At 40.0% G+C, this 11,739-nt stretch overlaps 1 protein-coding gene across 1 annotated transcript; it reads right to left on the reverse strand.

Annotated features, from left to right (window-relative positions):
* Window positions 1-243: 243 nt before the first annotated feature.
* LOC131233084 (pyridoxine/pyridoxamine 5'-phosphate oxidase 2) lies at window positions 244-8,750 on the reverse strand. Its single transcript, XM_058229687.1, has 7 exons — window positions 8,518-8,750; window positions 8,331-8,380; window positions 8,116-8,173; window positions 7,991-8,023; window positions 7,390-7,485; window positions 992-1,159; window positions 244-868 (listed from the first exon to the last, which is right to left on the reverse strand). The coding sequence occupies exons 1-7, from the start codon at window positions 8,608-8,610 to the stop codon at window positions 767-769; spliced, it is 600 nt and encodes a 199-aa protein (XP_058085670.1). The 5' UTR covers window positions 8,611-8,750; the 3' UTR covers window positions 244-766.
* Between the last annotated feature and the right edge of the window lie 2,989 nt (window positions 8,751-11,739).

Below are 11,739 nucleotides of genomic sequence, written 5' to 3' on the forward strand. Positions count from 1 at the left end.
TGAGTGCCAGTTCAGATGTCGTGCCACTATAAGTGGATGGGTCATGTGACATACAATTGTAAGGCACGGTTCCAAACAACTGAAAAATGAAAGAGAAGAAAAGTGTGAGTGGAACTGGATTTCAGCCACAGCACCAGTTGGATAATTGCAGCCAATGTACTTGAAGATCATAAAATGATTTCAAAGATCTCCATTTGTTGAAGTAAAGATGGTTCACTGTGCACTGGTTGCGTGGTAAGAGGGTTATAGGATTATCAATATTCATTGGAATTAGGAACTTTTAGTTTTACCAATACAACAGTATAAATGGATAACTGGAATCCACCATACACTGTTTTACATCCACATACAACGAAGATTTTAACCTTACAGAGGGTGCCCTAAAGGCAACTTTCTCCAAACCAGTGATTTTGCATAATCTAGTTAACTTGGAGGCAAGCTTGATGTGAATGTAATGCATATATTATTAATGAGGGAACGATCTAAATAGCAACTTGGAAATCCAAACAAGGAAATAAATTTGCCAAATTCATCATATAAGAGTGCATTTGGTTGCATCAAATATCATTAAATTTTAATCATTAATCAGTCTAATTTGGTGGAAAATACCATGAAACTTCATGACATTTGGTGCAACCGAATGCACCGTAACTTACCTGCCAAATGCCAATTGCGAATCATATCTTGCTTAGGGTAAGTAACCGGTTCACAGGTTGAGATAGCAGCAACAGTTCTCGTCTTGTGATTGCAGGTTCGCATGGTCAACTTACGGGTTGATTTTCTCTAACATCCAACACTGCCCACCATCACCATTTCGTTTGGATGTGTATATAAGCCTCTCATTACTCTTCAAATTCAGGTAATCCACCTGAGGATAAGATGAAGCCAGAAAATTATAGAATGCTGCTGGAACCATAGAGAAGAAAGGAACATTGTTAATGGTGTAGATATATAACATCTAAAAAATACATAAATAACGTTGATCACCAACCTCTTCTGGGTCCAATACCAAAAGACAAAATGCACCAACTGGGCCTGTAGATGGATCTAAAGGATACTCATTGCATGGTTCTTCACTTATACATGGAAGACCTGGGGAAGGTCCCAAGTATTGTAGTCTTGATTTTAAAGAACTGGCAAACCAAGCTCTCTCTCTTTGCTGCAAGAAGAGTTGACAAAAAGACAAAAGCAGCAGTACCTCAAAGAAGGTTACCTCATACAACTAAACCAAGTCCTGAGACCAGTAAAAGGGAAAACATTTGTATGACTGGTCCTTCAGATCCAAACAAAACTAGGAATCATATCCAAATGAAAGAAAGAAAATAAAAATAACAGCACAAAACAGAGATAGGACATGGCTTTCTGTTGCAATCAGATTTTACCATAATGTAATTTTAACCTGTGTAAATTTGAGTTTAGATTCAAGACATTAATTATGAAATCATGACATGGAGAAAGTCAATAATTAGAAGCACATATGAATAAAGGAGTTTTAGCTAGAGAAGTAACAGTATGCGAAAAGAAAAAAAAAATGTTATCTATATCAATAGCATCCGATATTTAAATGTCCAGATCTTAATGGATGGTGAAAGGTAACTTCACTCATCTATTTACTCCTAAGAGCATTACCATATTTTGTTACTGGGAAAAGAGTTTTGGGTTTGACTCTTCATTATTATGCATGCGATGAAACCACAATGCATACCACAATGCATAATCCAAGTGTATCTAGAGCAAGGTATTCTATAGCGGTAACGTTGGCCATAACAGCCACCACTGTTACCTTGTATTTGAAAAGAAAATTCTGAAAAACTTGTATTTTCCCTGTAATAGACCATTACGGGGCTGTTACGGACTTTACAGGGGGCATAAGGGACCATTAATGGCAGTTACGGATCTTTTTTTTTTCCATAATAGTTGTGAGGGCCTTCACAACCATGTAACAGGTAATAGAAGGTTGTCATGCCCATTTCAACTTCTCATTTCCAGATTCAATTGGACCCACAGCTAACTATCCTCGTTTTACTTTTTTCTTTTCTTTCTCTTTATCCTTTTCTTCTTCTTCTTCTAATTCTTTTTTTCTTTTTTCTTTTTCTTTTTCTTTTCTTTTTCTTTTCAGCAGCCATCAAAATGAGCTACTCAAACGTGTGGAATCCACACCCACAGAGTTGGGTGTTGATTTCCAACTGCAGGCCTGATGCAATCCAGTTACCGAATCAATGAAATCTCAATACCCAAATCAAACAAATGGACGAAGAACAAACTCATAAGAATATTGGAATTTGGAGTAGAGAAGGATAAAACACTTTATTGAAGTTGAAACTTCTTTACTTATTACAAATGCTTAAAAACCTCGCAAAATCAGAAAATGTAGTGCCCTACCTCCTAGAACCGCCTCCTTTTATTACCCTAAAAGACACACCCTAAATCTATACAAATCTTTAATTAAGATTTTTCCAACTATTTAGCGTGATTTCAAATCAATATAATCTAAGATAACAACTCTACTTGCAAAGATTTGGCCAATTTGTAATTGCCTAAAAATAGTATAAGTAAATCTAGAGAATCAACCCCGAAATCCTTGGGAGAATCTTAAAAATCAACAGTCATATCACCTACCCCTATCTTCCAAGAATAGTAAATGGTAATCTATGTAATTTAGCCACGGAACTAATAGCAAAAAAACCAAAATTCAGCACATGTTGGGCCCCATGGTAGGCATTGGGCCTACAACATACCCCTTTGGGTGGGAGAGAACTCAGCTCGAGATGAGTTAGATGCTTTGTGCAAGCATTAGATGTTCAAATCAATCTTTTCAATTTGTTGCTCATGATCCTTGTGCATTCAGAATATGGCTTATTCTGCCATTCCACCATATACTGCTTGTATTGGCCTTATCGAATATTAGTGACCCCCATGCACAACATGTATCCCAACTGATTTCTTTTTCGCCTAGAGCTATTTGCCCAGATCAGTAATAACTTTGTATCGTATGTTAGGTCCCTCACCATGGTACTCGAACAAATCAATAACATGGAAAGTTGGTGAGATGCATAATCTAAGTCATCTGGTAACTCAATCTCATAGGCAGTATCACCTAACTTCCTCTTAACTCAGCATAGCCCAATCTTCTTCGATTTAAGCTTTTATAAGTGCTAAGAGTATATGAAGTACTCTAACAATAAGTTCCCCTCAGAAACCTTTTCATTGTGAAAATTAACCATAACCAAGTCACCTTTATATACATTCTCTCAGTAATTTCATTTATAACTTCTTGGTACTTAGCATTGCTCTCTTTCAATCTTCTTCATTTGAGCTTGCAAGTCTTGGAGGTGCTTAGTGAAAGCATCAACATCTTCACTCACTCCATCTTGAACAATAAGAGAATGTATACAGGATGTGGGCTTCTCCCATTTAAAATCTCAAATGGGGATTTTTTCCCCCCATGGTATGATTTACTAAGTTAGCAAACTCTACTTGAAGCAAAGCAAAGTCCTACTGAAATATGTTTTTGTGTAATACTCCTAAAGAAATTACCAAGGCTCCTATTGACGACTTCAGTTTAGCCATATATTTGAGGGTGATATGTGCTAGAAAACAGAAGCCTACTCAAACACTTCCATAAAGTGCCCTACAAGTACCTTACTAACTTTGAATTGATCCAAAGTAATTACTTTTGGCACAATATGAAGTCACACACTATTTGCGAAGAATGTATTGGTGATATGGGTAGTGTTTATTGTCCTTTTATACGAAATGAAGTGGGAAATTTTCTCAGAAACGGTCTGCTGTAATAAAATTCAAATATGCTCCCCTCTTAATCTTAGGAAGCCCCAGAATAAAGTTCATGGAAGTATCCACCCACAACGCAATTGGAACGAGATGCATATAGAGACCAATGTTCTGCACATGACCTTTGGAGATTTGGCATTTGTGACATCATGCTACAAACCTTTCAACATCACGATGCATATGAGGAAACCAGCAGTATTTTTTCCTCCACAATAGTTAATATTTTCTCTTCCTAATTGTCCACTTGATCCGCCGTGTAGCTCAAATAAACCTCATAGAATTCAGAAAATGTAACATGATTATGAATAGTGATATCCTAGGGCGCATTGGCTTGGCTGAAAAACATATGATACAAGTGTCATTTATCAGAACATATCATTCAAAAAAATTTAATCTAGATAATTAGGAAAGTAATTAGGAAAGATATTAGAAAAGGGGGAAATGAGATATTCAAAAAACTTTTTGGCCTTTTAGACGTGTAGTGTATCAGACCATTCTTCAGTAAGAATGTTGCCTATTGGCTTGACCTGTTGAAAATCAATAAAATGAGCCCTAATAAAACACAAATCAAGAATGACTTGGCGAATTAGCGTCCACTACACTGAAATACAATAAAAAGAAAATGAAAACACGTTCTTGGGGGTTTACCTTTTTCCTAGTTTTTCTATATGGTCCATTACCACTTGCATTCGTCCAATCTCACTCAATTCTTTTTTGTTTTAATCCCCAAAATAGGCCTAAATCTAATCTAAAATTAATTTCTAAGCTTCTTCCATGGTTGGGATGAAAAAGAGGAGAAGAAAATGAGAGAAAAAATGAAAAAAAAAAAATAATTATAATAATAAATTGGGCCTTTATGCCCATATTGGAGTCGATTCGACCTTGTATCACATATCGTATCCAACCGATACAAATACGATATGGCTGTATTGGCCAATATAATACCAATATTGCAAACCATGAATGCATTGCCCCTACCTCCTAGAACAGACCCCTGTTATAAATGCTAGAAACAGCCTAAATCCATATGAATCCTTAATTAACCCTCTTCAACTTATGATTTAAATCAATTTAATCCATCTAAGAAGCAACAACTTTACCCTTCAAGAAAAAAAGATAGCACGACTTTACCTACAAAGATTTGCCCAATTTTTAAAGGCTTAAAAATACCAAAAGTAAATTTAGAGAATCCTCACCCAAAATCTTTAGAGAATCTTTAAAATTAGAAACCATGTCTTCAAAATCAACACCCACCCCTATCTTCCTAGCATAGTATATACTACAATTTCTCTCCCAAAGCTAGTAGCAAACAAGCCAACATCCATCACATGTTTGGCCATATGGCAGGCATTTGGCCTAAATCAAGGCCAGAACATTATCTCGTGAAGGAATAATACACATCAAGGTACCCACTCAAACTGAAAAGGGAAATTTTATACGATGGCTATATGATCAGCCATAGTTTCAGGGACAGAATGTTGGGCAGTTAAGGGACAACATGTTCATAGGACGGGTTTAGCTGAAATCAGGATATTGAGATGGATGAGTGACAAGGCAAGGAACGATAGAATTAGAAATGAATGTTGAGGGAATTTAGGAATAGCCTTAACAGGTAATAAGATGATGGAAAGTAGAATAGATGGTTAGGTCTGCAATGAAGACCAATAACTGCGCTGGTTAGGAATGAGTTGGTACAAGTTGAAGGCTCTAAAGGGCAAAGGGAAGGCCCAAAAGGACATGGGAGAGGTAGTAAGAAAAGACTTGATGACCCATGGTCTAACTGAAGTTATGACCCTTGATAGAGTGGAATGCAGAAAAGGATTCATGCAGCCGACCCCAATTGGTTTGGATGAGAGACTTAAATGATGATGATGATGATGATGACCTCTGCGATAAAGGAAGGAAAATAAATAAATAAATAGCATTCAAGCACCCACTGAGGACAAAGTAGATAATGGATACCAAGTGGCACCCAAGGTTAAAAGGATTCCCAAGGGGAAGATCAAGATCTCCCTAACATATCCCTATGACTATTTTAGTGGAAATTATTCCGGTTATTCATCTGTGTTATTGTTTTACTGCTTCAAAAGTACACCATCCATTTGGCCTCTATCCACCATGGGCCACTTACAGTCGATAGCATTAGTAAATAATGCTTCGTCCTCTACCTCAGGAGCATCCCATAACTTTCCCAAAGAAAGGTGCTGTTATCCATATGCAACCTCCTCCCAGAACTCCATCCAACTGCTTTTCTCTTGGGGGGGGGGGGGGGGGAAGGTCTTTGGCTTTTTATTTCCACTTCAATTATGCCAACTGAAGTAGTCATTTCCTGGATTATCTCATCAAGCAAATATCTGCTTGAATGTTCCCCTGAATTTGCATTACAAAATCCTAACATAACATTAGTCCTATTTTGGGATGGCTCCAAACAAATTTCGAACTGTATGCAACTCCCAATCCAGCAAATTGTCTATAGCTACTTACGAGGCAATCGTCATATTTTGTTGCTATGTTCACTTTTTTAATATATTTTTCACGAGCATTCATGTCCAGCTCATTTCACCGCACTTCCAGCAACACAACTCAGAGAAGGATCCAAAAGATAGATCAAATCATCCTAATAGGATAGGAACATATCAAGCATTGGGCATCCAAGAACCAATCAGGTATCCAGTGTCCACTTACCAACTAACCACATAGAACTACATAACTGTACAAACTGAATACTGATAAAAGGAATTGAACAAATTTGAAACTAGAATTGATGTATCACAGCATCTAACAGTGCCAAAGAGTTCCCATCCTACTTGTCTGGTGAAACGAGCCAAATCCACATCCAGGAGGCTACGACTTGATTTCCAACAAGCTTAACACCGGAAAAAAAAAAAAATTTAAAAAAAAAAAAAATCCATGCAAGACCAAGTATCTAAAGGGTGTGCAGGATTCTAGACTTCTCCAGTTTTCTAAGCTTCCAGTACCATAAATCTGGGGCCCATGGTTTGTGATCAACACTGTTGATCTGATAGAACCCAGCATGGATGAATCCCAAAATATCTTTTATACTGGAAGACACATTACTTCAATCCTCAGACTTTTGCCATTTAATGTGGAGTCTTTAACTGCCAATTTGTAGGTCACTGATAGAAAGTTTCCAGTCTTCCAATCTGAGAGAGTTTTGGGTCATCCAAATCTCAGTTGAGCCCATCCAATCCACAGTTTTGGGTCACTGAACCATGGGATCCACATGTACAGCATCGGGATAGTCGGCAATGAGGGTCTAAAACTGTAGGTTGAAAAATATTACAGAGACATCACCCTTTAACATGTGTTACATAGTGATCAACACTGGCTTGATCCACTACAGTGTCCCATCTTGCAAGATTTGTGATGCATATGAAGGGCTCACCATTCAATACCAAGTGCGGAGAAATTATATTAAGCCTCCAGGTAGCCAAAATAAAGCATCGCCATGGTTTTTTATTCAACTGATAACACAGCTGTTTATTTTATTTTTTTTTTCACCAACAAAATTCAACTAAGCATCCATCTATGTCCTAGATTTATTATCAACTTTCCAGTCAAAATAACTAATGTTACCTGAAGTTTCACAGGATCAGGATTTGACCCATCAATGATGTCGATTGTCCCATTGATTCGAAACTGCTCCCAAGAATCTGTAAAGTACCAACAGATCTACAAACACGGCATAGCTCCCCATCAAACAAGCTGATTTTGTGAATTTAACACATAAATAATCAAAATCTAATATAATTAGAGTTCTAATATAGAACAATAACATAAATGATAAAAATAAAATATCGGTGACATATCTCTTCACATGTAGCATTGATGTACAGCCATCCAGACCATCCAACTTGTGGGTCCCATAGTGGATGAAGCACACGTCTTAAATGACACTGATCAAGCAATCCTAACCATGCAATTAAAGGCTATCAAATGGATGGTTAAAACTAAAATAGTAATTGGTCCATATTCAAAGGGAAAAATCAGATGGTTCATATTGTTTCTCAGTGAAACATTTTGGTCATGCTCCATCCACGATTGGGTCAGCGATTTGAGCAGTCCGGATTGCCATACAAGTAGGCCATGAATATGGTTGAAGAGAGTCTGCCATTGTTTTAAATTGTGCAAAACCAACATAGGAGTCTAGATCATATATACCTCAGAAGCAAATTACCTCTCCAAAAGGGCAGTGTTTGATATCTTCAATCTGCAGGAATTAAGGAGGGAAAATGGATTCGTGGGAATAAATAAATAAATAAATAAAAGGAAAATCAAAGGGAATTTTCGGAAAATGAAAACCTTGCGACTTCGGTAATCCGTGTTGATTTGGATTTTATCAGAGCCTTCTTGGAATCCTCTGAAATGCCGAGAGAGAGAGAGAGAGAGAGAGAGAGAGAGAGAGAGAGAGAGAGAGAGAGATGGAATATGAAAAATAAAAAAACCCTAGAAAAGAAAATGGAAGATTTGAAAAAAAAGTTCTCCCACCATAAGAAGAAGAAGAAGAAGAAGAGAACCTGAAGACGACAGTGCGATTGGAAGGTCTGCCATTGAAGCCGATCGTTGCCTGGAATTCAAACAACAACGACTCAGAAATCCTCAGACAGACAGACAGAAGGGGGGGGGGGGGGGGGGGGGGGGTTGGGGGTGGTTGTAATTTGAAATGTAGAGAATAGAAAAAGAAATTTGGTTTTCTCTTCATACGAGCTGAAAGAAAGAAGAGTGTTTGAGAGGAGCGTTGGCTTGGAGTGCATTGACAAGGAGCTGCTTCCAAGGAGCGGCCGTCGACGACGCCATCTCTCCTCTCCTCCTCTCCTCCCCTACCTTCGCACGTGTGGAAGGGCTGCTAAAAGGGTACGCGTCCAGTGGTAGGGTCACTAACCAGGCAATCCGGTTCCGTTCGTCCAGAGAGACGAGGGAGAGGGTGAGGTGCAGCCCTCACCGTGGGGCCCACCTCATGTATGTATTCTACATCCATGCCGTCCATCCGTTTTACCCCGATCATTTTAGGGCGTAAACCCAAAACTAAAGTAGATCAAAATCTGAGGTGAACCATACTGTAGGAAACAGTGGGAATTGAACAGCCCTCCATTACAAAATTCATACGACCCGCCTCAATGTTTCCGTAACGTTTATCTATCAACCTATTGATGTTTGGAAGGGGAAAAACAAATATTACCTTGATCCAAAACATTTATTGCCCACTGTAAGTTTTTAATAGTCAACCATTATTATTTCCCATGATATGGTCCACCTAAGATTTGAATCTACTTCATTTTTAAACTCATGCCCTTAAAATGATTTGGCGATATGGAGGAACAGCTTGATATAAAATAAATACATCAAGGTTGGCCCCACAATAAGGGCCACACTGTGTTGGGTGAGGCTGGGCCACAGCACGCTGGAGATGTGACCAGGGAAGCAGATTGGGTGGTGACAGCAACAGCAACTATGTCCCTATGGACCGGCCTATGTTGGGCTAAGCGTGATGTATCTGTTTTACTTATCTTGTTCAAAGCTCATTTTATGATACTAGTCTAAAATAGCTAAATCTCATGCCGATTACACCACACAAAGTAGTGGGGATAATGATGGGTATAGGTGTACACGAGTCGAGCCAAGCTGAGCTTTACTTATCTCGTGCTCGACTCGAACTGCTCAAGTCCCAGCTCATGCTCAGCTCGGCCAAGTTCGAGCAGAGTTCGAGCCAAGTTTTCGAACTGACAAAGGAGGAAGAGAGGGAGGAAGATGGACCGTCAGTCGTGTGTCGGTGCGGCTATACGGGTAAGGGAGGATGAGGGAGAGAGAGAGAGAGCCGGACTGACGGAGAGGGAGGAAGAGGGTTGTGCGTCAGTGTGGCCGTGCGGGTAAGGGAGGATGAGGGAGAGTTAGAGAGTACAGAGAGGGGGGATTTTGAAAAGGAGGTGATTTTTATTTTTTTTGAAGGATATATATACCTTGTACCGAGTCAAGCCGAGTTCGAGCAGTATTCGAGCCGAGCCGAGTCGAGGTAGGTCCAGCTCAGACTTGACTCGAAATGTTCTGAGCTTCCAAAAAATGGCTCGGCTCAATTCGAATAGAGTTTCGATTCGAGTCGAGTCGAACTTTTTCGAGCCGAGTCGAGCGATTTACCAAGCTTTTGCTGCTCGTGTATAGCTCTAATGATGGGCTGTTGAAACCTTGTTGAAGCTAGTTGTTATATTTATTTGCCATCGAACCTATTGATAAGATCACACAAACTTATAAAGGGAAAACGCAAATATCAACCTAATCCAAAGCTTTTGCAGCCTTTGAGCAGTTTTCAAAGGCACGCCTACGATTATTTCTTCAGCTGTTAATGTGCCATGTGGTGTAGTCTACTTGAATTTTGAATATGTTTTAATTTTGAGCTCATGGCCTAAAATAAGCTAGCGAAACAGATCTATAGCATAGATAAAACACACTTACATCATGTTCAGCCCATAAGAGTCCCGTCATATGCAAAGTCTTTGGTCACCATCCAATCCTCGTATTGGGTAGTGAAGTCCACACCACCCCAGCAGTGGTGAAATAACATGGCAAATTTTGATTGGATGGGCCATACGAGTTGTTAGACGGCCAGATTAAATGTTTTAAAAAGGGGCTGAGAGCCCACGTATAGCTGACCAAACGATACTCACCATGCCATTCCACCACTGCCGGTGGTGGCATGGACTTCGCTAGCCAATCTGTGTCAATGCGAGAACACACATGTGAGATACCAACAACTTTTCATGTGGGGTTCACAGGAAAAACGACGATGGAACATTGGTCGATCACTTTTTGTCTACGAACAATCTTTCTCAGAAACGTTTGCCATGCTTCTCTTTTCCCTTTCCTTAGGCAAACATCTTCCATTCTAATGACTGTTCTAACCATGGCCATGGACCATGTTTGGGCCTACTCATCTAGCTAGGACCCAGGCTATAAGGTTCAATACCCAAGCTCATCACGAACTGACATGACAGGCCAAGCCCTAGCTCGAAAAAATGGTTGGACCAGGGTCCAGGCCCTACTTGGCCCATTTTCTTCATTATATAAAAATAAATAAATAAAGGTTTGTGTGGTGGATTTTGGAGGAGACCTAATGGAGCATGAACGGCGTGATCATGGGATGGGATTAGATGGGGATTGGAGGTGAGTAAGGGGACGGACGGGGGGTTTGGAAGAGGGTGGGTAGAATGGTATGCATTAGAGCTTGGCATCGAGTCGAGTCGAACCGAGTTAGGGCTGACTCGACTCGATCCGGTTTTGAAATGGGCTTGACCCGAACTCGATCCGAGTTCAGTCTGGCCTGGACTGATCCGGACCGAGTCCGATCCGGTCAGAAGTACCAAGTCAGGTCAAGTTGGCACCGAGTCCGATTGAGAGATTGGGGGGGGGGGGGGGGGGGGGGGTGATGGTGGTGGGTGGTTGCCGAGCTTAGAAGATGAGGAGGCTGATGGAGGGAAAGAGAGAGAGGTTGGGATCGGGTCGAGGTAGGGTTAGAGATTCGAGTTGAATCGAGTCTAACCGGATCGAGTTTTGGGTCGAGTCAAATCGAGTTATTGGATAACTTGAACTCGACTCGGTTTGAGTTCAGATTGGGCGAAGCCTGCTCGGTTTGGACTGACTCACCCATTCAGTTCGAGTCAAGTTGGATTGGATCGGACCCGAGTTAGATGAGTCAAGTTAGGCGGATTAGGTTGTCTCGTGCCCACCTCTAGATATCATATATCTATTAGTAAATTAGATTCGGTTGGGCCATCAAAATGACTTGAGCCCAAGCTCACCTCACAATATATCGGCCTTACATTCAAGGCCTGAACCAAGCCACAAACTAAGGTTGTTATAATGGGTACCTGGATTAGATGTATCCGCTGTATTTTAGCATATCTAAGTCCTACTGGACCTGTAAAGAATGGATTT

Source organism: Magnolia sinica, chromosome 18 (genome assembly GCF_029962835.1).
Source record: "Magnolia sinica isolate HGM2019 chromosome 18, MsV1, whole genome shotgun sequence".
Lineage (NCBI taxonomy): Eukaryota > Viridiplantae > Streptophyta > Magnoliopsida > Magnoliales > Magnoliaceae > Magnolia > Magnolia sinica.